Source organism: Mastigoproctus giganteus, chromosome 13 (assembly GCF_048544385.1).
Source record: "Mastigoproctus giganteus isolate SK-2022 chromosome 13, ASM4854438v1, whole genome shotgun sequence".
Classification (NCBI taxonomy): Eukaryota; Metazoa; Arthropoda; class Arachnida; order Uropygi; family Thelyphonidae; genus Mastigoproctus; species Mastigoproctus giganteus.
The window spans coordinates 84,693,782-84,721,232 of record NC_143587.1 but is presented as its reverse complement, the minus strand read 5'-3'; the positions used below and the strand labels follow the sequence as shown (position 1 = coordinate 84,721,232).

The following is a 27,451-nucleotide window of genomic DNA, read 5'->3' as shown; positions in this document are numbered from 1 at the left end:
GCCTTTATTATGCAAGCATTATCCCCCTCACCTAAAATCATCAAACCTATGATGATGGATATATGTATCACATATATATGTATCTGTCTGTACGTACGTGCATATAAAAGAGCGTGCACGTTTTTTTTTTTTTTTTTTTCGGTCCTAGCCTCTGAAATCTCAGGAAATTAGGTGGCAGGACCTGCCAGAGTGAAACTAAAACTACTGGATTCCTGGTCTGCCTCCATGGGGGAGAAGGTGGGGTAACGTTGGGCCTCAGCAGGGGTCCAGCAGCTAAACGACCAGATGAACAACGATACATGACACTACACATTTTTTTTTTTATATACAATATCCATACACTTTTAAACCTCTGGCATTTCCAGCAAACTGGTACACCCACAATGAAAGCAACACAGAGAGATGGGGGAAACCCCTTGTACCGTCTGACACTAAATACACCTTACACCTCAGGCTGTTTGTTTGTTGTTTGTTTGTTATTTGGTTTTTAGGAGCATTAGCAACTAAGGCCATATTGCTCCGGGATATGCGGTGGTCATTCCCTGACCTTTCCGCATCCTGCATATTTGGTGGTGATGGGCTCGAACCCCGGTCAATCAAGAAGCATGTGCTATGCACTGCTGCTCCTTCCCACCTGGCTACGGAGGTGCCTACACCTTAGGCTACCTGTTAGAATGGGTAGAGAGAAATGCAACAACAATAGTTAGGGGCATAAAAGAGTATTCTTACAAGGGAAGATTTGAATTCTGTAAATTTCAGAACCCAGAAACTAAGCATTTGCAAGGAGACTGATATGTTTAAGGCATTGAATGAGTTGTGTAAACTAAATGTTGGTAGCATCCGTATTGTTTCTCGGAACACACACATGCACGCACACACGGAAGGGGGGAAGACAATTAATGCTGGAAGAGGATGGCTGCAGGTTAAATAGAGAACAATTGACTGCTGGAAAAACTTCCACCTGATGTTTGTGTTGTGTGAATATATTTGAAGGAGCTTAGACATGGGTAAATGCTTATTTATTATTATTATTTTTTTTTTGCTAATAGTAGGCTAATACTATATTAAGCTAGTTTCCTTTCTTCATTTTGAAGATATTAATAATAAAGCCAACAGCTCTGAAAACCCTGAATTGGGAGGCTCTTTACCATCCATCCATCCATATAATCTGAAGCTGGTTCCCCACCAACTTCTGTGTGTTTTTCAGGTTAACAAAACACCTTCAAGGCTAGCAGCTTCAAGGAGAAGGACTTCAACAAGCAATAAAAATATAAGAAAAGGCTAGTCAAGCTTATAACATAGTAAGGTTTAGAAAAATTTAGAAAAATACATTCAGGATATCTTCATTATCCTTCTGAATTTTGATGTAGTTTTAAGGTTGGAAATATAAAACAACTGGATGACCTTAGATTTTAAAATCTCATTGCCTCACCACATATACATGTAGATACAAAAATCCACCGTATCATATTATGTTCAAAGAGACTTAAAATAATTACCTTTTCATTATTAAGCTGCTCAATAACAGCAGTAGTAGTTTCCACCGAAGACTGCATACTTTTCAGTTTGTTTTGAAGTTCAACATTATCCTGCAGTTCTAGGGATAACTGCAAAAAAAAAAAAAATAAATAAGAAATCTCAGTTCACCCACCATAAATTCTTATAAAGATACTTCTTTCAAATCAATGAGTAGTTTTTTTACAATTCCATGGTGTTTTTCTTGTAACAATGTGATTTTAATTCTGTGTTTAACTGACATATATTTATATAAAAAAAAATTAATCTTTGACATCTTAGATTCTGGCAAGTAAAATAAGAAAAAAAAAAAAAAAAAAAAACTGCTTCTACTGGTACAAATTTCAATAGTGTAAATACATACCAGTGAAGCTGTAATAAAAGAACTATGGGCACGTGTACACTGAGTGTACAGAAAGCAGGGAATACCTACCTAGTAACAGGTAGGCCCACCTTTTGCCCGGATAAGAGCAGTTACACGGCGAGGCATTGTGTCCACTAGTTTACGAAAGAGTTCCACAGGTATTTTCATTCATGTTTGCTGCACCGCTGTCCATAATTCTGTTGAATTCCTAGGTGGAGGATTCAAAGCTTGAACGGACCTTTCCACAGCATCCCAAATATGCTCCACAGGGTTTACGTCCGGTGAATGGGGAGGCCATTCCATGGTGGTAAATTCTGCAGAATGCTCTTCAAACCATGTTCTAGTCACCATGGCTCCGTGGGGAGGTGCATTGTTGTGCTGGAACAGTCCACTACCCTGTGGGTGCACGATGACCATAAAGGGATGCAGATGGCCTGCAAGGATGGAGACGTAACCTGGACTGTTCAGAGATGCGTCTATGTACCAGGGCTCATAACGTGTGCCAGTTGAACATGCCCCAGACCATTACCGACTGTCCACTTGCCCGAACAGTTCCTTGTTAACATGATGGGTGCACAACTTTGTGTGGTTTCTGCCAGATATGCACCATCCTCCCGTCCACTCGAAATAACTGGAAACGGGAATCATCAGACCAGGATACCCGTCTCCAATCATCCAAGGTCTAGTGCCAATGTTCTTTCACCCATTTGTGGTGTAGAGTCCTGCATTGTGGTGTTAGCAATGGGACTCTGGTGGGTCGACAACTCCCATAACCTACTGCGGCTAATGATCGCCTGATAGTCTTGGTGGAGACGTTTCTGGCACCATTCTCATTGAAGTCTGCAGTGATTTGTACTAAGGTAGCTCTCCAGTTGACTGAAACAATGTGAGAGACAGACGTCAATGGCCACGTTCATCCATCACCTTTCTATGCCCACAGTGCCATCCACGATGAGATATTATTCCAGAAATGGCATATTCCTGATACACTCTCGATACTGTCGAACGGGGATAGTGCAATTTCTGTACCACTTCAGTGATAGAGTGACCCATGCGTCAGGTACCAACTATCATCCCTCTTTCAAAGTCGGTTAACTCACAACATTTATTCATACTGACATTGAATTACTGTCTATGTGAATGCAGTGATGCAGTATACTTATATATACCTGCCAAGCGGTGGGGGTCGTCCACTAGCGAGAGGGGTGACACTGTTGCGTTGCCCAGGAACCTGGCATCCAATGAATTCTGTCTTTTCAGTGTAGTTCACTATTACATATTTCATACTGGTGATTTGGATAATGTTCTTTGTTAGGACACCATTGTGGGCACCATTGTGCATGGTGCCCACTATGCATGGATAAGAAGGTGGCAGTAGTAGTTTAATATAGGACATGTTTGGCTGGCAAGAACTAGGACTCCTGGTGAGAATGGATGAACATTTCGCCAGTGAAGTCTACCAGCAACTACTAGGAGACTACATGCACCTTTCCATGTTGCATCTTTTCCCAGACAGAAAAGAGATCTTCCAAGATGATAATGTGCCATGTCATTGGGCCTGCACTATGCACAAGTGGTTCGAGGAACACAGTGAAGATATTACCCATCTTCATTGGCCTCCATCCAACTAAACACCTGTGGAATGTTCTGGAACAGGAAGCAAGGTGTATGGACACATAATCATCATCTATTCTGACACTCTTGAAAGCCCTGCAGGCAAAATGGCTACAGATTCCAACAGAAATCTTCACTAGATGTGTGAAGATTTCTAGTATCTGTGCAAATGGTGACCCAACATGGTATTAGGTAGGTGGTCATAATTCAGTGACCACTGACTGTGTATGTTTATAATTCCTTTCAGTTTTTTGTTACTTAGCTGTCACCTTTGTGGTAATTAATAAAAAGGTGGATCTGTTAGATCATTTTGTGCATGAACGTTAAAATATAAATCAATTGAGATGAATGGTAGTTGCCTCTTAAAATAAGTAATGCACACCAGCCTCAGACAAGGTTAAAGCACCTGACATAATAACTGTTAACGCTAATGATATTTCAGATGTGATAATAAGGCCAAAGCATTATGCAAATTATGAAATTTGCATAATGCTTGGGCGATTAATTGAAAAATGGAAAGATTTAGGTATTCTGCATCTGCAATGATTTTTTATAGTCTTCTATAAACTGATCAGTCCCTTTATCTGATTATCAGCAGCACTTCTTCACAAGCTAAGAATCTGCAGAAAAAAAAAACCACTGGGTGGCAGTGATCAATGTGCTGATGTGGGATTTACTTAAAGATTTAACTATCACCAAGAGTAAAGGGAAGGGTTTCTTTTCTAAAAATGGCTACAGTGGTCTCAAACATTATCTAAATTCAATGCAGTGGCACTGATTGATGATGTTATCAAGATCAAATTCTAAATAGGAAGCATTCTGGGAAGCAATAGTAGAATATACTAGACTTTTTTTTTATACCAATTAAAAATACTGTTGACAAGTTAGACCTAAATAGATGTCAGATAAACTAATGAGACTTGGCTGAGATGAAAAGTACATGGGATGCATATAAATTATCAGAGGATATAGAAGCCTGTGGTAGATATAAATTACTCTACAATCAAAGTCACAAAGGAGGTTAGGTAAGCTAAGGCAGATTAAGAGAATTCTTTTGACAAAGGATACAAAGAAAAACAGCAAGGAAGGGGATGAATCACATTGGGTCTTCTACATCTGAGTGGTTAAACTTTTGATGATTCTGCTCGGATTGGTGACACACTGAATAAGTACTTTGCATCTACATTAACACGAGGAATTCTTTAGGGAAGGGGATACAATAAGTTTATCAAATTCTAACTAGCAGCAAAATGATTTTGCGATAACTGAGAGGAAAGTGAGTGAAATTGTTGAAACTAAACATAAAAAAAAGGCACGTGGGATGATGAGATCTATCCAATTATATTAAGGATGACAGCAAAGGAAATAAGGAAACTCAGCCATAATTATGAGAGAATCTTTGGATTCAGGATAGGTCCCTGTGGATTGGAGATATGTGAATATATCCCCAATTCACAAAGGAGGATCGAAGGGTATGAGTAATTGCAGACCTGTTACTTGTAGCTTAACTTCTGTTCCACTAGAAATAACTGGTTAAAGAAGTAAAACAGGACCATCCAGACAGGAGTGCACTTATACTGAAATCACAGAATGTATAATAAGGGGGCAATCTTGTCTGACCAATTTGATTGGATACTTGATGCAGTAACTTTTCTGTTTATACTCTGGGACGACCAAACGGTCAGAGGAGTTCACAAGATAGACAGAATACAAGAAACAGCACCGTATTCAGAAGTCACGGGCTTGAACCCCGGTCACTCAAGGCACGTGTACTTATGCACCCGCGCGCCTGACCACTAGGCTACGGCGGCCTTCTTTGATGCAGTAACAAAGGTTGTTGTTGCTATTTGGTTTTTAGGAGCATTAGCAACTAGGGCCATATTGCTCCGGTGATATGCGGTGGTCATTCCCTGACCTTTCTGCATCCTCCGTTTTTGGTGATCATGGGCTCGAACCCCGGTCTAATCAAGAAGTGTGTGCTATGCACTGCTGCTCCTGCTCACCTGGCTACAGAGGCGCCTGGAGTAACAAAGGAATTGGATGCAAAAAATAATTCTGACACCTTATATTTGTATAAGATGTCAGAAAATCTTTGATACTGTTGCACATAAAAGCCTGCTGTTCAAATTGGAGCAGTGTGGCATTGAGGGCAAGTGATTGCTATGGATAAAGGGATGGCTAAGTGGGAGAACACATTGAGTGGTTTTAAATAGACACTGCTCTTTATTAACTAATGTTATTAGTGGAGTTCCACCAGAGGTCAGTGCTGGGCCAATTGTTGCTTTTCTACATTTATTGATGAAGACATAGCAGGCGTAATGTCTAAATTTACAGATGACACTAAGGTTGGCGGTTAATGACAGCCAGTTAATAACAGCTCATTAGCTGGTTAATAACTGCTACTGAGGCTCGTGGCAGAAAAGGAAAATGCATGGGATGCATATAAATTAGCAGGTGACACAGAAAAACAACAAAGAATTCTTTACTTATGTAAAATCTAGAAGGAAGGGGATGAATCATTGTTCCACTTGATGTTGGTGGTTCAACTGTTGATGATCCTGTTCAGATGGCTGACAAAACTGAATGAGTATTTTGCATCTACATTGACACTAGGAATTCTGTAAGGAAGGGAAGGACAGAAGTTTATTAAACTCTTACAGGTAGATAAATGATTTTATAATAACGCAGAGCAAAGTGGAGGAGAAATTGTTGAAGTTAAACATAAAAAAAAAGGCACCTGGGGGCAGATGGAATCTATCCTGTTATATTGAAGGAGGCAGCGAGGGAAGTAGGCAAACCCTCAGCCATAATTATGAGAGCATCCTTAGATTCAGGGGAGATATCCATGGACTGGAGATGTGCAAATGTATCCCCAATTCACAAAGGCGGTCCAAAGGGTGATGCAAATAATTATAGACCTGTTAGTTTAACTTCTGTTCTGGGGAAAATAATGGATTCATTGGTTAAAGAAGTGATGCAGGATCACCTAGACAAGATTGCAGTAATAGTTCAGACACAGCATGGGTTTGTTAAGGGGAAGTCTTGTCTGACCAATTTGATTGGATAATACGATGTGGTCAAAGGAACTGGATGCAAAAAATAATTTTCATATCATATACTTTCATTTCAATAAAGCTTTTGATATTGTTGCACATGGAAGACTGCTGTACAAATTGGAGCAGTATGGCATTAAGTGCAAGCTGCTGCAATGGATAAAGGGATGGTTGAGTGGGAGATGGCAGAGAGTAGTAATTAATGTGGACTAATGTTATTAGCGGAGTACTGCTCTACGTGGACTAATGTTATTAGTGAAGTCCCCCAGGGTTCTATGCTGGGCCCATTATTGTTTTGTGTATTTATTAATGATATCGATGAAGGTAAATCAGACTTAAAGTCCAAGTTTTCAGATGATACAAAGGTTGGCAGGGTTGTTAATGGCAGTATGCTACTACAACAAGATCTAGAAAAGTTAGGTAGATGGGCTGAGAGGAGACAACTGAAGTTTAAAACATTGACAAATGCAAAGTACTGCATATGGATTCAGAGGAGGTCCCCATGGACTGGAGATGTGCAAATGTATCCTCAATTCACAAAGGGGATCAAAGGGTGACATGAGTAATTACAGACCAGTTAGTTTAACTTCTGTTCCGGGTAAAATAATGGTCACTGGTTAAAGATGCATTGCAGGTTCATCTAGACAAGACTGCAGCAATAATTCAGACACAGCATGGGTTTTTTAAGAGCAAGTCTCGTCTGACAAATTTCATTGGATATTATGATGTGGTTACAAAGGAACTGGATGCAAAAAATAATTTTGATATCATATACTTGGATTTCAGGAAAGCTTTTGACACTTGCGCATGGAAGACTACTGTACAAATTGGAATAGAATGGTATTAAGGGTAAGTTGCTACAATGGATAAAAGAATGGTTGAGTGGGAGAAGACAGAGGTTGGTAATAAATGGGCACTGCTCTTCATAGACTAATGTTATTAGTGAAGTCCCACAGGGTTCGGTGTTGGATCCACTGTTGTGTTGTATATTTATCAATGATATTGATGAAGGTATATCAGTCTTAGTGTCGAAGTTTGCAGATGATACAAAGGTTGGCAGGGTTGTTAATGACAGTAATGGCAGGGTGCTACTGCAACAGGATCTAGAAAATTTGGGAAGATGGGCTGAGAAGTGGCAACTGAAGTTTAACATTGACAAATGCAAAGTACTGCATATGGGTAGAAATAACCCCAGAGGAACGTAACAACTGTGTGGTACTACACTTAGGGTGGCAGAAAATGAAAAAAACCTGGAAGTAATTGTGCAGTCAGATATGAAGTTTTCTGAGCAATGCAGACAGGCTGCCAGAGCAGGTCATGGGGTTTTGTCAATGACATACAAGAATTTTGCTATCAGGGAAAAGGAGCTGATTGTCCCTCTGTATAAGGCAATGGTGAGGCCATGCCTTGAGTACTGTGTAGGGGATTGGATGCCTCGTTTTAGGAAGGATGTAGATTTGCTTGAGTGTGTACAGAGAAGGGCAACAAGATTTGTGAGGGGACTGAAGGGCAACAAGATTTGTGAGGGGAATGCAGGGATCCTCTTACCAAGAGAGGCTTAAGTTCTGCAAATTGCAGCAGCTGGAGACTAGGCGATCTGATTGAGGCGTATTAGGCCTTGAATGGATTGAGCACACTGAATTCTAATGGGATTCTAACACTTCTTCAGATTACAAACCTACGGGATCATAAATTCAAATCGAGGAAAGACAGTTGTAGAAGAGATGTGTGTAAATTTGCCTTTAGCCAGCAGGTGGTTAATTGCTGGGAACAAACTCCCATCTTTCGTTGTGGAAGTTGATAGAGGGAATGGTTGAGTGAATTTTTTTATTTTTTTTTGGTTGATGCCACATAACCTCATACACTTGCTTTCTTGCATCACATTCCAAGATTACTATTAGTATTACTATATGGGTAGCAATAACACAAGAGAAATGTACCAATTGTGTAGTATTACACTCAAGGAGGGGGGAGAATGAAAAAGTCATGGGGGTAATGGTGCAGTCGGATATGAAGTTCTCTGAGCAGTGCAGACGGGCTGCCAGAGCAGCTCATAGAGTTTTGTCAATGATATATAGGAATTTTGCTAGCAGAGACAAGGAGGTGTATATACATTTGTATAATCACCTCCTTAGTAATGGTTAGGCCACACCTTGAGTACTGCGTACAGGTCTGAAGGCCTCATTTTAGGAAGGATGTAGAGTTGCAATAACGAGTGCAGAGAAGGGCAACAAGATTGGTGAGAGGAACAAAGGGGTTCTCTTACCAGGAGAGGCTTAAATCTGTCAGTTGCAGGATCTGGAGACTAGGCACTTGGGAGGTGATCTGATTTAGGTGTACAAGGCCTTGAATGGTTTGAGCAGGCCCAATGCTAATAGGATACTTCCACTTGTTGAGATTAAGTACCTGAGGGAGCATGGAATCAAATTTAGGAAAGACAGTTGTAGAATAGATGTGCAGAAGTTTGCCTTTAGCCAGTGGGTAGTTGATTGCTGGAACAGACTTCCAGCAATCAACTACCCACTGTTGTTCTGGAACTTGATAGCCTAAATAAATTTAAGGCTGAACTAGAAAAACATTTGGAGTGACTGGATGGGTGAAATGGGAAGGTTTTTTTTTTTTTTTTTTTTTGGCTGATGCTCTATAAGCTTGCTTTCTTGCATCATATGTCTCAACTAATGCTAATACCCCATGACCTGCTCCTGGAGCCTGTTTGCACTGCTCAGAAAACTTTATATCTAACTGCACAATTACTCCCAGGTTTTTTTCATTTTCTACCACCCTAAGACTAGTACTACACAGTTGGCATGTTACTCTTGGGTTAATGCTATCCATATGCAGTACTCTGCATTTGTCAATGTTAAACTTCAGTTGCCATTTCTCAGCTCATCTGTTGAACTTTTCTAGATCCTATTGCAGTAGCACACTGCCATTACTGTCATTAACAACCATGCCACCCTTTGTATCATCTGCAATGCAAACTTTAACATTAAGAAGCCTGATATACATTCATCATTCATGAATATACAAAACAACAGTGGGCCCAACACACCGAACCCTGGGGGGAACTACACTAATAACATAGACCACGAAGAGCAGCATCCATTGATTACCACTCTCTGTCTTCTCCCACTCAACCACCCTTTTATCCATTACAGAAACTTGTCCTTAATACAATACTGCTGCAATTTGTAGAGTAGTTTTCCATGAGAACAAGTCAAAAGCTTTTCTGAAATCCAAGTATACAATATCAAAATTATTTTTTGCATCCAGTTCTTTTGTAACCACATCATAGGATCCAATCAAATTTTTCAGACAAGACTTTCCCTTAACAAACCCATGCTGTGTCTGGATTATTACTGTAGTCTTGTCTAGATGATCCTGCAATGCATATTTAACCAGTGACTCCATTATTTTCCCTGGAAAAGAAGTTAAACTGACTGGTCTGTAATTACTTGTGTCACCCTTAGACCCCCCCCCCCAGGAATTGGGGATACATTTGTACATCTCCAATCCATGAGGACTTCCCCTAAGTCCAAGGATACTCTCATAATTATGGCTAAGGGTTTGCTTACTATCTTTGCTGCCTCCTTTAATAAAACTGGATAGATCCTATCCACCCCGGGTGCCTTTCCTATGTTTCACATGGGTGAAAGTAAGTATTTTTTGTTGATTTGTGTGCTGATTAAAAACATTACAGCAAAAAGTTTCTATCACGTCACATTTTTTAGTAAAATGCAAAAACAGTTTAAAATGTAAAATAGCTTCAAAATAAACAAAATCGTCTAACATCGCACTCCGTACCTTTCTTGGTAAAATTTTTGTAACAAAAGAGACACATCTGTGTTGTTTAATTGTATACTAATTCCCTTTTTTTGTTTTACAGCATTGATTAATTATATTGCTATAATCATTATGCGGTAGCATGTTTGAACCCTACTATATTTCCGGCTACCAGCTGCCTTAAACAAGTTGTCTTTCACAGGCTGTCTTTAGCTCTTAAATGTACATTTTTCGGGTTAGTTTTGATTTGTAAAATTTAGTGGTAAGTTGTAGTGTTTTAAAGTTCCGTTTTGGTTTTGTGAAAACTCGTGAAATGGAGTGAAAACATCGTTTGTCTGTTAATTCACCAAACAGTTTTTGCTATGTTTGTGGACAATTTACAGGGAAGTCGCAAAGTGAATCAATCACAGACAATGTGAAACAAACTTATTATTTTTATTTTGGTTGTCACGTGGATGAACAGGATAAATGGTGGGTGCCACTTTTGTGCTGTATAATGTGCTATGTAAATTTGACTGAATGGATGAAGGGGAACAATTCTAAAATGCCTTTTGCTGTTCCGTTGATCTGGTGAGAACCAACAAGCCACCTTGAAGATTGTTATTTCTGCCTCACAAATACTATGTGGTTTTCAAGGAAAATAGAGTTGAAATAAAATACCCCAACCTTCCATCCACAATAAGAGCAGTGCCAGACACACCAGAACTCCCTATTCCTCCACTTAGTTGTGAAGTAATCACTATTCCGGATGAGCAAGAGTCACTAAAATGCATACCCCCCCAACGTCTGCTGATCCTAGTTAAATCCTGATAATGACAAAACCCCACACTTAATTGAGCAAAGTGAACTTAATGATTTGGTTGGGATTTTAAATCTTTCAAAGCAATAGGCTGAGCTATTAGGATCTAGGTAGCAACAGTGGAATTTACTGGCCAAAACCATGAGGATTTCTCTATTTAGAAACGGAAATGATAAGTTTGCGGGTTATTATCAAATGGAAGGTTCTCTTTGTGTCTGCGAAGATGTAAACGGATTAATGGATGAAATAGAGTTTGAACACTATCCTGAAGAATGGAGATTATTCATCAATTTTTCTAAACTCAGTTTAAAAGCAGTTTTGATACACAATGATAATATCAAACTGTCGGTCCCAGTGGCTCATTCAATGGCTATGAAAGAAACCTATGATAGCATGTCATTGCTATTAAATGCCTTAAACTGTAAGAAATATTTTTGGAAAATCTGTGGTGATTTAAAAGTAATTGCTTTGTTGCTTGGACTACTGGGTGGTTTTACTAAGTATTTTTGTTTCCTGTGTTTATAAGATAGTTGAGCAGTAGAACATCATTATATTATGAAGGAATGGCCCATCAGAGAAGAATATGCTTTGGGGAAACTCAACATCAAATGCATGCCTTTAGTGAAACCTGAAATGGTGCTTCTCCCACCTTTGCACATTAAGTTGGGTCTCATGAAAAATTTTGTAAAAGCTCTGGACAAAAATGAAGGTTTCGAGTACTTAACAAGCCAGTTTCCAAAAATTAGTGATGCAAAGTTTAAGGGGGGGTATATTCGCAGGCCCACAAATTAGACAGCTTTTAAAGGATGAAATCTTTGAAACTAAACTTAATGCCACTGAATTAGCTGCGTGGAAATCCTTCAGAGCTGTTGTTAGTGGGTTTTTAGGGAATAAAAAAGTAGAGAACTATAAAGAGTTAACAGAAGAATTGTTGCATATCTATCAAAAGTTAGGATGCCGACTGTTCCTGAAGATACACTTCCTACATTCACACCTGGACATCTTTCTGAACAACTTGGGATCTGTCAGTGTTGAGCAAGGGAACGATTCTACCAAGATATCCACACTATGGAGCAGAGGAATCAAGGATAATAGGTGACTATTGCTAGTTTCCGATAAGGGAGAACTATTCTGCTCATAAGAGGAAAAAAATAACTGTAAGTAGTACAATTTTCTATTTTTGCCTCTACTTTTGTGGGTTAATTGCTTACTTAAATCCAAATAGGTGTTTATAAAGTTTAAATATATTATTTTTTATCCATTTGGAATGTTTACTGGTTGTCATTTCTAGTTCAAGCAATTAATTTAAAAGAAAAGTAATCAAATACATTTAGATAAGTAAAAATTCAGAATTTTTGGAAAAAGGAGCACAAAGCCATAATGTGAAAACATGATATGCTACGAACTTTCTACTGTCATTTCTGTTTTCAGCACATGCAATTTAATCAAAATCAGTTGGTTGATTTTGTTCATGTTATCGAAAAAAAGTTTAAAATTGTTGGCTAGCGATATTATTAAAAAATTAAAAATACACATTACATACATTCAATATTATTAGTTACTTCCATTTTTCAGGTTTATTTCAAAATTTATTTCAAATTTGGGGAGCGAAATTTGAAACTATGTATCTTTTCTGGAGTAGCTTTATATTCTTAGTTACGATACTTAGTTTAAATTTTAATTTAGATAGAGATTTTGTAGATTACTACTTAGTATCAGTAAGGGTATCCAATCCACGTGTTTTACAAATTTTGCAGAGCCGGCGAACAGGGTGTTTTTTTAGCTATATTTAGCCGCTTTATTGACTAATTGTTATATTAAATTATTTTCTATAAGTAGCTTATAGATCTAGGCAAGATACTTGGTTTATTCTGAATTGAGACAGCGAGATTTTGGAAGTTAATTAATACTTAAGTGTCCGTAGATTTACCGTTCGTACCTTGCCGCCATTGTTACACGATACAACGTTATATTCCGAACTAGAGAGCGTTAGGTTAGTATAGTAGAGTATATAATATTATCAATTAATCAGGAAAATTTATTAATCTTGTTGAACTTCATTGTCAATTAAATTGTACTTTTTAACTAAATACATAGAACGACTTAGATTTTACAAATGTAACATAATTAATTAATACATAACGTGATATGGAAGTTACATAAAGAAACTCGAAGATAATACTTGATACTGAAAAAAAATATATATATATACAGGGTGTCTGAAAAATATTGGTACAAACGTTTAGGGGAGGTAGGTAACATCTAAAGGAATGTGAATCGCATAGGAACCCATAACCGGAAACGTCACCGTAAGTCGGAAGACGGCACTGTTCATCAGTTCATGAGAGGGAAATTTTCTGGTTTACTCATTCAAGCAGTAGTCGCCGCACGAAGAGCATGCATTGATATACGAACTGTGAGCTGGCAGACATGCACCTAGTGTATAGATTAGCAGAGGGCAATGGATGAGCCACTCAACAAATTTATGGAGAACACTTCCCAGACAGACATGTACCGGACCACTGTTTGTTTGCATGTATGCATCAAAAGTTGTGTGATTATGGGTCATTTAGAGGTAACAGGAGTAATGCGGGCAGACCACATTCGATGCGAACTCCCGCCATGGAAGAAAGTGTGTTGAATGCCATCCAGAATAATCCTACTACCAGCACATGTGCCGTTGCCTCTGCCTTAGGAGGACTGTCTCATTGCAGTGTCTGGCACGATGATTCCTTACACCCCTTTCATCTCCAAAGGGTTCAGTTACTGCTCCCCCAAGATCATTCTGCACGTGTGACTTTTGCACAGTGGTTTCTCCAAGAAAGTGTTCAAGACTTGAATTTTCCAGCCTATGTTTTGTTCACGGATGAGGCTTATTCAATCAGCACAATGCTCACGTGTGGGCTCACGACCACCCACACAGTGTGCACTCCCATGCGGCACAACATCGATTCGCAATAAATGTGTGGGCAGGTATGGTCGGTGACTGCTAAATCGGCCCATACCTGTTACCATCCCGCATGAACTCCGCTAAATATCGGATCTTTCTTGAACAAGTTCTACCAGGGTTACTTGATGTTCCAGCAAATGTGAGACGCAACATTTCGTTTTAACATGATGGGGTGCCTGCCCATTATGGAAGGTGAGTTTGTGACCATTTTAACAGGCATTTTTGGCATCAATGGATTGGCTGTGGTGAATCCGTTGCCTGGCCCCCACGCTCATCTGATTTATCGAGCCTTGATTTCTTTCTGTGGGGGCCCTCAAATCTATCATGCATGAATTGTCTGTGGAGACGGAAATGGATCTTGTGGCAAGACTCGTCTGCACTGCTGCTAATGTCAAAGAAACTTCAAGTGTGTTTGACCATGTCCGCCAATCCATGCTGCGTTGGTGTCACGCATGCATCGCGTCTCATGGTGGACCCTTTGAGCATATGTTGTAACATCATGAAATGCATCCATCTCGTACTCCATTGTTAATATTATGTCAAATAAATGTTTGCCATTAATTACTGTCTTGTGTCATTTCTGCTTTTTGTGCCTCTGCTACTACTTTCCTGTGACGTTTCCGGTAATGGGTTCCTATGCGATTCACATTCCTTTAGATGTTACCTCCCCCCCCCCCCAAACGTTTGTACCAATATTTTTGAGACACCCTGTATAGTGTTACAACTGTGTTGGGATACAAGTTTAGGGTTATAATTTTGAACTGAAATTTAAATTTTATTGAAATTAAATCGAAATCATGATTCAGACCAGAGCAGCAAAGCAAAAGGCTCAAGCTAAATGGAGTGCTGTAGCTCAGGGGAGAACTGAGGGGGGGCAGTTGCCCTCTGAATCATAGCCTTTTAAAATGCACTGCTTGCTTGATGTTTGTGGAGCAATCAGGTACGGGACATGATATTGTCAAGGGGGATGTCTTTGTGTGTGCACAATGTAAGAAGTGTGAGAAAATGAGACAACAACTCAGCGTTGTTATGGGTCTATATGAGAGCTTCAAGGACAGGCTGGATGCCCTCGAAGGATCTAAATTGAGGGACCCCATCAAGCTCTCAGCTTCCCACATCAACACCAGAGCAGCAACCCCAAAGGCAGAATGCACTGGTCCACAGGAACTAGTAGTTGTTGGTGACTCTATTGTCAGGGAAACAGGGAACATGCTATGTAAAAAGGATAGGTGGAACAGGACCAGGGTATGTCTGCCAGGGGAAAAGGTTGATGATGTTCTAGAGCAGATATCATCTTTTAAGGGCATAAAAGGTGATACGTTGTACACATGGGCACTAATGATATTAAGAGTAGGAGACCGGCAGAATTACTTAACAACTACAGGTCATTGTTGAAAAAAAGCCGTGAATTACGGTTGAATTTGAAAGTGTCTGCAATTCTGCCCAGACACGATAGGAGGGAGTATATGATGAGAGCCTTGTCAATCAATTTGGCCCTGGAAAGATTGTGCAAGGCTCAAGGAGTAGAATTTTTTTCAGCCTGGTCTGTGTTTGTTGACAGGAGAGAGAGAGACTGCTTCTACAGGAATGGGATATACTTAAATAGAAAGGGTTATGGGTTCCTATGCGATTCACATTCCTTTAGATGTTACTTACTTCCCCTAAACGTTTGTACCAATATTTTTGAGACACCCTGTATAGTGTTACAACTGTGTTGGGATACAATTTTAGGGTTATAATTTTGTACTGAAATTGAAATTTTATTGAAATTAAATCGAAATCATCAGACCAGAGTAGCAAAGCAAAAGGCTCAAGCTAAATGGATTTACTCAAAGCGGTAACTACCATCAGGGATAAAGGGAAGGGTTTTTGCTTTCGTAAATGCGACTACTGTAGTCTGAGACAGTATTTAAATTCTATACGGTGGGACCAACTGATGATGTTACCAACAGAAAATTCAAAATGGGGAGTATTCAAAGAATTAATCTTGCAAGCTACTAGGCTTTACATAACAACTAAGAAATATTATCCAAGGTTTAGGCCTAAATGGATGATGAACTAATGAAACATATGGCAGAGAAGAAAAATGTATGGGATACATATAAATTAATCGGTGACATGGAAGCCTATGACAGATATAAGCTGGTCTGTAACCAAGTCACAAAGGAGATTAGGCAGGCCAAGGCAGATTATATGAGAAATCCTTGGCAAAGGATGCAAAGAGTTCTTTACCTATGTAAACTCTAGAAGGAAAGGTATGAATCAGATTGGTCCTCTGGATATTGATACTTCAACTGTTGATGATCTTGCTGAGGTGGCTAACAAACTAAATGAGTATTTTGCATCTACATTCACCCATGAGAAGTTATTCGGGGAGGGGAATGCCAGAGGTGAGTTAAACTCTAGCAGTGAGCTAGATGGTTTTGTAATAACTGAGGGAAAGTGGAGGAGAAATTGTTGAAGATAAACATAAAAAAGGCACCTGGGGTGCATGGAATCTACTCAATTATATTAAAAGGCAGCAAAGGAATTAAGCAAACCCTTAGCCATAATTATGAGAGATTCTTTGGACTCAGGGGAGGTGCCCATGGACTGGAGATGTACAAATGTGATCCCAATTCATAAAGGAGGATCAAAGGGCAACACAAGTAATTATAGACCTGTTAGTTTAACTTCTGTTCCAGGAAAATTAATGGAGGCAATGGTTAAAGAAGCACTGCAGAATCATCTAGACAAGACTTCAGTTATAGCTCTTTTGTTAATGGAAAGTCTTGCCTGACCAATTTGATTGGATACTATGATGTGGTTACAAAGGAACTGGATGCAGGGAATAACTTTGATATCACATATTTGGATCTTAGAAAGGCTTTTGATACTGTTGCACATGGAAGACTGCTGCACAAATTGGAGCAGTGTGGCATCAGAGGCAAATTGCTGCTATGGATAAAGGGATGGTTGAATGGGAGAAGACAGAGAGTAGTAATCAATGGACACTGCTCATCGTGGACTAATGTTATTAGTGGAGTCCCTCAGGGTTCAGTGTTGGGTCCATTGTTGTTTTCTGTATTTATAAATGATATTGATGATGGTATATCAAGCTTAATGTCTAAGTTTGCAGATGATACAAAGGTTGGCAGGGTTGCTAAGGACACTAATGAAAGTACGCTGCTGCAACAGGATCTAGAATAGTTGAGTAGATGGGCTGAGAGGTGGAAAATGAAGTTTAACATTGTCAAATCTATAGTACTACGTATGGGAAGCAATAACTCCAGAGTGATGTATCAACTCTGTGGTATTACACTGACAGTGGTAGAGAACGAAAAGGACTTGGGGGTAATTGTGCAGGCAGATATGAAGCTTTCTGAGCAGTGCAGACGGTCTGCAAGAGTAGCTCGTAGTGTCTTGTCAACGATACACAGGAATTTTTCTAGCAGGGATAAGGAGGTGATTATTCCCTTGTATAAGGCAATGGTAAAGTCACACCTTGAGTACTGTTGATTTGATTGATTTGGTAGTTGTTGGCGCATCGGCTTCTGTGGCCATATTGCACCTCCCCAAGGTTTTTGCAGTACTTTGATCCAGCCCGAGGCGGGAATCGAACCCGCGACCTTTGGGTTGCCAGGCAGGTATTTTACCCACTCGGCTAGCCCGGTCGGCCCTTGAGTACTGTATACAGGTCTGGAGGCCTCATTTTAAGAAGGATGTAGAGCTGTTGGAACGAGTACAGAGAAGGGCAACAAAATTAGTGAATGGAATAAAGGGTTGCTCTTACGAAGAAAGGCGTAAATTTTGCAAATTACAGTGTCTGGAGACTAGGCACCTGCGAGGTTCTCTGACTGATGTGTATAAGCCTTGAATGGATTGAGAATGCTCAATGCTGATGGGATTCTTTCTCTTGCTCAGAATAATCACCTGAGAGGGCATAAATTCAAATTGAGGAATGACAGACGTAGGATAGATGTGTGGAAGTTTGCCTTTAGCCAGCGGGTAGTTGGTTGGTGGAACAGACTTCCAGCCTTTTTAGCGGAAGTTGATAGCCTAAGCCTAAATAAATTTAAGGCTGAGCCGGACAGGTATTTGGAACGAACGGCTGGGTGAAATGGGAGCGGTTTTTTTTCTTTTTTTTTGGCTGATGCTGAATGGGTTTGATTTCTTGCATCATATGCCTCTGCTAATGCTAATTAAGGGGATATGGCGCTTGCTTAGCGCTCTGTTTTAAACAATTATAAGCGTTTAGGGGGGGGGGGATCACCTGTATACATATTCTTGCTCACACTACCACTTAGAATAGATGTGCAGAAATTTGCCTTTAGACAGCGGGTGGTTGATTGCTGGAACAAACTTCCATCTGTCGTTGTGGAAGTTGATAGGTTAAATAAATTTAAGGAGGAACTGGACAAACATTTAGAGGGAATTGTTTTGTAAAAAAATTTTTTTTTTTTTTTTGGCCGATGCTGCATAAGCTCATACACTTGCCTTCTTGCATCACATGGCACTACTACTACTACTTGAAACTTCTGAAATGACAACAGGAGCATTATTAAATATTTTTTGTTAAAATACATAAAAGAAAATTAAAGAGCTCTGATCAAGTGCATAGACTTACCTTCTTTTCCAGTGCAGTTTTCTCAGCTTCAAGTTGTTTAATCTTCTGATTATAAGTGCCTTCTTTCTAAAAACATTAAACAAATTAAACTTCAAATATTTAAACTTACTATTTGTGTTTGTAATTTTTTTTTTATTTTTTTTTACTGATAGACTTAAAGAGACTGTAAGATCTATATTAATTACCTTTTGCAGTTCTTCTTCTAAACAGGATGATTTTAACCTTGTCTCTTTTAAACTTTCTTTAAAAATTTTTATTTCACTAAGAGAAGTAGCAAGGGATTCACTCTGAAAGAATAGCAAGTTTTTCTGATTTTTCGTATAGGGAGAAAAAAGGTAGTGGAAAAGATTATACCAACTATTTCTAAAGCTAAACTATAAATGAGTAAAATGCCATTTACTGTTAAATTACTGTTACTTTCATAGAAAATCACTCATGTTTATAAGTTAAATGAGATCAAAAGTATTACGTAGAAAAAATATGCACAATATTTTTGGTGACCATAAAAATCAGTTGAATGCTGAACCTCTTAAATTTCACCTTTAGTATGCAAACTGCTAGCCATGTAGATTATTGAAAATTTTAATGTCTTATTATTATTAGTCATATGGTGCAAGGAAGCCTGAGGCTTATGCTGCACCAGCCAAAAAAAAATTTTTGAATTACCCTGAGAGAGAGAGAGAGAGAGAGAGAGAGAGAGAGAGAGAGAGAGAGAACAAGAGTCAGAAGTAGAAAGTAATCACCAAGAAAGAGAAGAATGATGATATCCAGCTCAGGACCCTGGGTGTGCCAAGCCCATACTCACCAGATGTGAGCCCCTGGGGTTATAAGTAAAATCTTTCAGTCAAGAGTCAACTAGAACCATTTACTATTAGTATGTTATATGGTGCAAGAAAGCATGGCAAAAAATAATATAAAATAAAAAATTATTAAAATTAAATTAAATAAACCACCTATTTGACACCCTCCTCACACAGGTACCTATCCAATTGACCTTTGAACTTCTCCAAGCTGTCAACCTCAATCAATCATGGAGGCAAATTATTCCAGTAGTTAACAACTCACTGGCTAAAAGAAAACTTCCTGCAATCCAATCTAAGCCTCATCCTTTGTAATTTGAATAATTTGAAGTTATGCCCTCTAGTTCTTAAATTATTTATAACAATGAAAACTTCATTTTCATTCATTTTACTTTCTGTCCTCTGAGCCTTGTACACTTCAATCAGTTAAAATTCATCAATACACCAGCAGTTTTTGCACCTGCGTGGATGAGTCGACGACTGAGGAATAGCTTTGTCAGCTGCTGCTAGTATCCGTTTAGTAATATGGTCATTAGCTTCATCTATTGACTGGTTCAGAATGAAGTTTTTATCTAAAATTGTACTTAAGGAAAATTTTTCCCCATTTGCCTTTGTAAATTTCCATCTTCTGCGAGTTTCCAGATAGGCGGAGGTAGTTTGGAATTTACAAGTAACTGGAAGATGATCACTATCATGGGGATTATCCAATACTGCCCAATGTATACTTGGGTACAGAGCGGGGGAACAGATATATAGATCTATGGCTGAAGTATTTCCTGTTCGGAAAATGAACATATGTATGTGCACTGGTGTTCAGCAGAGTTAGATTTTGTTTGTCCAGTAATGTTTCTATTAGCTGTCCTCTTTTATTCATATGGAGACTTCCCCATAACGTCCATTAAAGTCACCCATCAAACCACCCATTAATGGTGTCCATTAAAGTCACCCATCAAACAAATAGGAGATGGTATCTGGGTAAGGAGCTCATCAAAGTCTCTGAGTATATACATTTGGTTCGGTGGAAGATAAACAGAAACAAGAGATAAAGATATTCCAATTTCTATTCTTAATTAGTTCTTTATTAGTTCTAAATGACAAATCCCCTTAAAAATTAATTTAGAAGTGCAACAACTTCTAAATTAGTTTTTAAGGGGATTTGTCTAGACGGATTAGTAATGGATACCAAAACTGCTACACCTCCATGGGCTGCAGTTGCTGCATTCCTATCACGCCTGTACAAAATATATTTCTTTATTGAGGGGGTCACTTGTGGAGTTAAAAATGTTTCCTGTAAACAAATGCCTGCTAGATTGAAATCTCGGATTAGGTCATAAAGTTCATCTGATTAGTAAGTAGTCTTTGACAATTCCATTGTAAAATGCACTTCGTTATTTAGTTTTAGTGGTAGGATGATCCGGTTGCTTTTTTAGAGGCAGTAGGCTTATTGCGATCTATTTTAATTTTATCTTTTTTAGGAAAGGTAGGCTGTCCAGTATCCATATCTATTTCAGCATGAATTTATAATATAGGTTCTTGTTGAGTTCTGTCATCTGTATCCATTTCTGCAGTATTAATTTGGGCTTTAGTAGAAGATTCAGCTTTTGCCATCCCGGTCTCACTTTGGGACTTGATGCCATTAGTAGTGGGGATGGAAATTGGAGTATTACAAGTCTGGTCTCTGTTGTTTTGCTTCAAGGATGGCTAAGGAACTGAAAGCTGAGCTCCACAAGTGATATGTTCGGTGGAACTGAGTCATTGGTTTGTGTAGCAATTGAATGATATTTCTTTGTAACATCTGCATATGTATGTGCAGGAGTACCTTTCAGTATTTGTTGTCTCACTTTCTGATAAGTCACTTTATTTTCAACTTTAAATTTCTGTATTTTTTTCCCAAGTTTCCATAACTTGCAATTTCTAGAATATGCAGGATGATCTTCCTTGCAGTTAGGGCAAACTAGAGATGTAGCAGTGCAGTCTATTTGAGTGTGATCCTGGGATCCACATTTTGGACATATTGTGTGTCCTCGACATGTTGCCTGAGAATGTCCGAACTTCTGACACTAATAACACCGTATTGGATTTGGTATATACAGGCGGATATGGCAATTTAGATAACCAGCTTTTACAATATTTGGTAAGTTTGGAGGTATTGAATCTGAGAATTACACTACGGGTTGGAATGAGATTGCCATCTCTAAAATTCTCTTAGCTTGTATGACTTTTTGATCTTTAAGTTCTTGTACAAGCTCCTCTTCTGTTACATTCAATAGATCCCACTTAAATAGTTCCAAAGGTGTTAACCTTTGGAACTATTTAGGGTTGAGTGGGGAGCTATTTTAACAGGGATTCCACCAAATGTTGTCATTTTAACAACAATTCTGAATGTTTCGACTGTGTAGTTTCCACAAGCAAATCTCCTGACTGTAGCCTTTTGATCCAGCAGCATTTTCTAGAAATCTCTGTATAATAAATGGAGAGAGTTTGCTCACTAGTTGAGGAATGGATAATCAGGAAAGTTGGATACTCAGGTTGATGATTATCTATTTTTAAGCGCTTATGTCGCGCACTACCTTCATCAGAATTATACCAATATATGGTATTTGAGCTTGAAGGCTCTAAGACTGGATAATTTTCTTTATCCATGTCGGCTCCTTTTCGCCCTGGGGGGATTAGCTTTTTCACCAAGGTTACCGACCCAGCCACGGGGAGGAAGGAGCAGTGGCGTTTGTTTGTGGCCAAGCATAGGAGTTAGTATGGTTAGTATATACAATAAAGAAAAAGGTACTTTCCTTTTTCTGGCTCTCTTTCTATACTTTTAAAAAGTAGAGCTAATCAACAGAAAGACTTATGAATCAAATAAAACAAGGAAAAACTCAGTCGCTTTAGAAAATTGCAGTACTATTAGCGGAGAAGATAGCTTGGCACCCGGAGCCTTGTTCTTTTCTATTTATATCAATGATATTGATGAAGGTATATCAGGTGTAATAGTGGCATGTGATGCGAGAAAGCAAGCGTATAAGCTTATGTAGCTTCAGCCAAAAAAAAAAAAATTCACACAACCATTCCCTCTAAATGTTTGTCCATTCCTCCTCGAATTTATTTAAGCTATCAACTTCCACAACGACAGATGGAAGGTTGTTCCAGCAATTAGTCACCCACTGGCTAAAGGCAAATTTTTGCAAATCTCTTCTACAACTGTCTTTTCTCAATTTGAATTTATGACCCCTTAGATTTATAATCTGAGCAAGTGAAAGGAATCCCATCAGAATTCAGCATGCTCAACCCATTCAAGGTCTTATACATATCAAACAGATCACCTCGCAGGTGCACAGTCACCAGCCGCTGCAATTTGCAGAACTTAAGCCTCTCTTACCAAGGTAAGAGGATCCCTTCGTTCCCCTTACCAACCTTGTTGCCCTTCTCTGTACACGCTGAAGTAAATCTACATACTTCCTAAAATGAGGCCTCCAGACCTGTACACACTACTCAAGGTGTTGTTGTTGTTATTTGATTTTTAGGAGCATTAGCAACTTAGGCCATATTGCTCCGGGGATATGCGGTGGTCATTCCCTGACCTTTCCGCATCCTCCGTATTTGGTGGTCACGGGCTCGAACCCCGGTCTAATCAAGAAGCATGTGCTACACACTGCTGCTCCTTCCCACCTGGCTACGGAGGTGCCCTACTCAAGGTGTGGCCTGACCATTGCCTTATACAAAGGGATAATCACCTCCTTTTCCCTGCTAGCAAAATCCCTGTATATCATTGACAAAAACCCCATGACCTGCTCTTGCTGCCTGTCTGCATTGCTCAGAAAACTTCATAGCTGACTGCACAATTACTCCCAGGTCTTTTTCATTTTCTACCACAGAGTTGGTACGTTCCTCTGGGGTTACTTCTACCCATAGGCAGTACATTGCATTTGTCAATGTTAAATTTCAGTTGCCACTTCTCAGCCCATCTGCCCAAATTTTCTAGATCCTGTTGCAGTAGCACATTGCCATTACTGTCATTAACAACCCTGCCAACCTTGGTATCATCTGCAAACTTCGACACTAAGCCTGACATACCTTCATAAATATCATCGATAAATATACAAAACAACAGTGGACCCAACACCAAACTCCGTGGAAGGTATTTAGGGTTGAGTGGGGCAAATCACTCCCTGCCAATCATTAGTCCAAGAAGAACAGCGCCCATTGATTACTACCCTCTGTCTTCTCTCACTCAACCACCCTTTTATCCATTGTAGCAACTTACCCTTAATACCATTCTGCTCCAATTTGTACAGTCTTCCATGGAAGCATTTGGAATGGATGGACATTTTAACAGGCATTTTAACATAGCTATCTACCAAAGCAGTTAAATTAATTAATTAAATTGGTATCATTTTGGTTATATCTCATATTGTGACTGCCTTTGTTAAAAGATGGCTATGTTAAAATGATGCATTTGCACTAACCTACATATTAGTCATTATACTTCGTAGCATGAGGCCTTTGCCCTTAAATATTTTATAGTCTATATCACTACGCACCATCAGGCATCTCTCATATTGTAAAGTTATACTTCATAACTGGGTTGTCACTATTGCAACACTGGGGTACCTGCTCGCCTGCCGAAGAGAAGCCAACAAGCTTTGAAACAGTGCCGTCTGGGTGGTGGTATCCGCTGAGAATAAATAACAGTAGTCTCCTCCACTGGTGAAGTGTTATTTATTCGAGGTAGTACAATACCATGACAACTCGTGAAGGCAGTCACAATATGAGATATAACCAAAACGATGCCAATTTAATTAATTAATTTAACTACTTTAGTAGATAGCTTTGTTAAAATGATGCATTTGCACTAACCTAAATATTAGTCATTCTACCTCGTAGCATGAGGCCTTTGCCCTTAAATACTTTATAATCAGCATTAGAATTAGTAGAGGCATACGATGCAAGAAAGCAAGCTTATGCAGCATCAGCCAAAAAAAAAAGGCTCCCATTTCGCTCTTCCATTCTTTCCAAATGCCTGTCCAGCTCAGCCTTAAATTTATTTAGGCTATCAACTTCCACAACAAAAGATGGAAGTCTGTTCCACCAATCAACTACCCACTGGCTAAAGGCAAATTTCCGCACATCTATTCTGCAACTGTCTTTCTTCAATTTGAAACTGTGCCCCCCCCCAGGTTCTTAATCTGAGCAAGAGGAAGAATCCCATCAGCATTCAGCTTGCTCAGCCCATTCAAGGCCTTATACACCTCTATTAGATCACCTCACAGGTGCCTACTCTCCAGGCACTGCAATTTGCAGAACTTAAGCCTTTCTTGGTAAGAGCACCCCTTCATTCCCCTCCCAATCTTATTTCCCTTCTTCAAAGCTTGCTTTTTCCTTCATCCCCCTTCGATATATATGCATTTTCAATATGTTTTGAATTATACCTCACCCGAATGCAGTCGTTCCTGAAAAAAACCCCAGGTAAGAGAAATTCTTCTGCCTTAATATACATATAATATTCCTAAAATTTAATATTCCAAAAATAGCTTACATAGTTTTTTAAAAAATTCCACAAAGTTTATTTTAAATCCGTAATGAGATCGCAGATCCACTACAAGGAAAATCACAATAAATTATTAACATTTGTCCGATTTTACAGAAATTACCGGGTCTCAACTACTCAAGTTTCAAGGCTTTAGGATCTCCATATTTTTAGAACTATTATGATTGAACACTACAATATTGCACATTGTGTGAGCCTGAGCTTTGATGTACTATAACTGATGTCAAATGATGACTGCCAAAACAAATCAGAAAAGCCACATATGCAAAAAAGAAAGTTAAAACTACCTCTTTTGCTGTTTCTTTTAATATTTTAATGCTTCTTCCCTCTAGAGACTTCAGATTACAAACTGGTGACAGTCTCTTCATCAATGGAGTCCTTACACCAATGGCCATTTTCAGCCTAGCGTTGTTTAGCATTACAAGAATGCAAAATGGAATGATCTGCATGATTTATATTCTTCTTTCCTTTGGTTGGATTACTGTCTTAAATCTTCTGATCCCTATGTTTGATCAGATTATGTCAGCGAAATTATTCTTATAGGGATGAAATCCTTTATTCTGCAATTCCACCCTAAAATTTCATTACTTAAATCTTTCATTTTCCAATAATTTTGCTGATGCTGTTCAAGATAAGAAACCAGCATATTACAGATGACTTGTATTCAAATTTCAGCATTATTTTCTGCTTAAATTAAATTTTGCAACAACTGTAAAGAAGTTATTAACCAGTCCAAACTTGCTTCTTGCCCATATGGTAATCGGGCATTCTGGTTCCTTGACAAAACCACTGGTCGTCTCTAATCAATACTCCCACATTTGTTAAATATAGATGGTTCTATTGCACCTTCAGCTAAAGACAAAGCCAACTTATACCATCTTCTGTCATACCCAACACACTCCACTCAACGCCTCCCTGTAAATGATGTCAATCTAACTGCTCTCATTTTCTTGTCCTACACATCCTTATCCTTCTGATGGAAGACTATGGCGGAGAAGTTTTCTGTCATAAGGATGCTAGAAGGAAATGAGCAACCTTGGTGCCAAGAAAGCTCCAAATCCTGATGGCAATTCTCTACTTGTTCTCAAAGCCTGTGCTCCTGAGCTTTCTCCTTTCTTTTTCACCTTCTTATTCCACTGGCGTTTTTCCTCTTGCTTGGAAATTTGTTCATATCCAGCCAACTCCTAAAAATGGTGACAAATCACTCCCTGCCAATTATCACCCCAATGTACTTACTTCTACTGTTTCAAAAGTAATGGAGAAATCAATCAAACTGCCAACCCTTAAGCTATCCTGAAACCTTCCATCTGATCCATGATTGCTAATTTGGATTCTGCCAATGTTGAGTCACTGTTGATATGCTGGCTTATGTTACTCATCTTTGGACAAACTCTAAAGATAAATACGGTGAAACACAAGTAAATGTAAATTCGGTTTTCTGTTGTACAAATATGAGAGCTTGGAGAACAGAGCTGATGCTTATTTTAATACCTTCGAAAACATCAGTTCTGTTCTTCAAGTGCTCATATTTGTCCATCAGAACACTGAATTATTAGCATTTTGTAGCATTCACTACAGGCCACTTTGCAAATAGACAAAGTAGTGAACATTACAAAGTTCCAATTCTTAAGAGAACTGCTGTCGGCAGTTCATCCCCAAACCAAAGCATTCCTTCGGCTTTGAGACTTTTACTTTACTGTTCTAGTCTAAGGCACGATTTGACTCTAAATCTAATTTAAAAATACTATATGAAACTACAAGGTACAAGTATAATAATGCTACACTATTTTCAAATTATATGTCAGCAATACATATACACTATTTTAAATTATCTTATGTATTATGTGATACTGTCATTTCTTGAAATCACATCTGTATTGCTATAAATTTAAGTTTATTGGGCTTAATAAAAACACTTGTAATATTAATTATACTCCTATATAATTAAATAGAAGAATACTAAATAGCATTTATATTGTTTTTATATCAATATGGTAACAATGTTTGCTGAATCCAACTATTTTTTAAACAATTTCAAAGGCTAAATAAAAAACAAATTTGCCAGTTTTCTCAGATAAACAGATAATTTTTAACTAAAAGTTGGGAGACTTTTGAAGTAGAATGAATTGACAAGGGTTTTAGTCTTAAATTTCTGTACATGATATAAAGCAACTTGGGGAGAAACAGGATGGTAAGGAGGAGAGAGGATGAAACAAGATGCATCTATTTGGCTCCTGGGGTTGCCCAACACTACAGGAGCCATCAACTGAGGTGGGGGGAAGGAAAGAAAGTTCCAATAAGGGTGGGCTGCTGGTTGAGAGATGAGCTAAAATGAGGAGAGGAGTTTCAGTTATGTTGCAAGGAACAGAGGTGGCATTCAGGGCAGGGTAGTGATTTGTTACTTCAGAACTAAGAGAGATTCTAA

The 27,451-nt window shown here is 38.8% G+C and overlaps 1 protein-coding gene across 1 annotated transcript in view; it reads right to left on the bottom strand.

The window, feature by feature from the left end:
* The window catches only part of LOC150076228 (uncharacterized), a 744,224-nt gene that overhangs the window by 256,270 nt on the left and 460,503 nt on the right, over window positions 1-27,451 (bottom strand). Inside the window, exons 25-27 of the mRNA XM_090387291.1 lie at window positions 18,870-18,971; window positions 18,685-18,750; window positions 1,500-1,607 (exon numbers count right to left, since the gene is read on the bottom strand). Coding sequence (XP_090243417.1) covers window positions 1,500-1,607; window positions 18,685-18,750; window positions 18,870-18,971 — 276 coding nt within the window. The remainder of the gene's footprint in view (window positions 1-1,499; window positions 1,608-18,684; window positions 18,751-18,869; window positions 18,972-27,451) is intronic.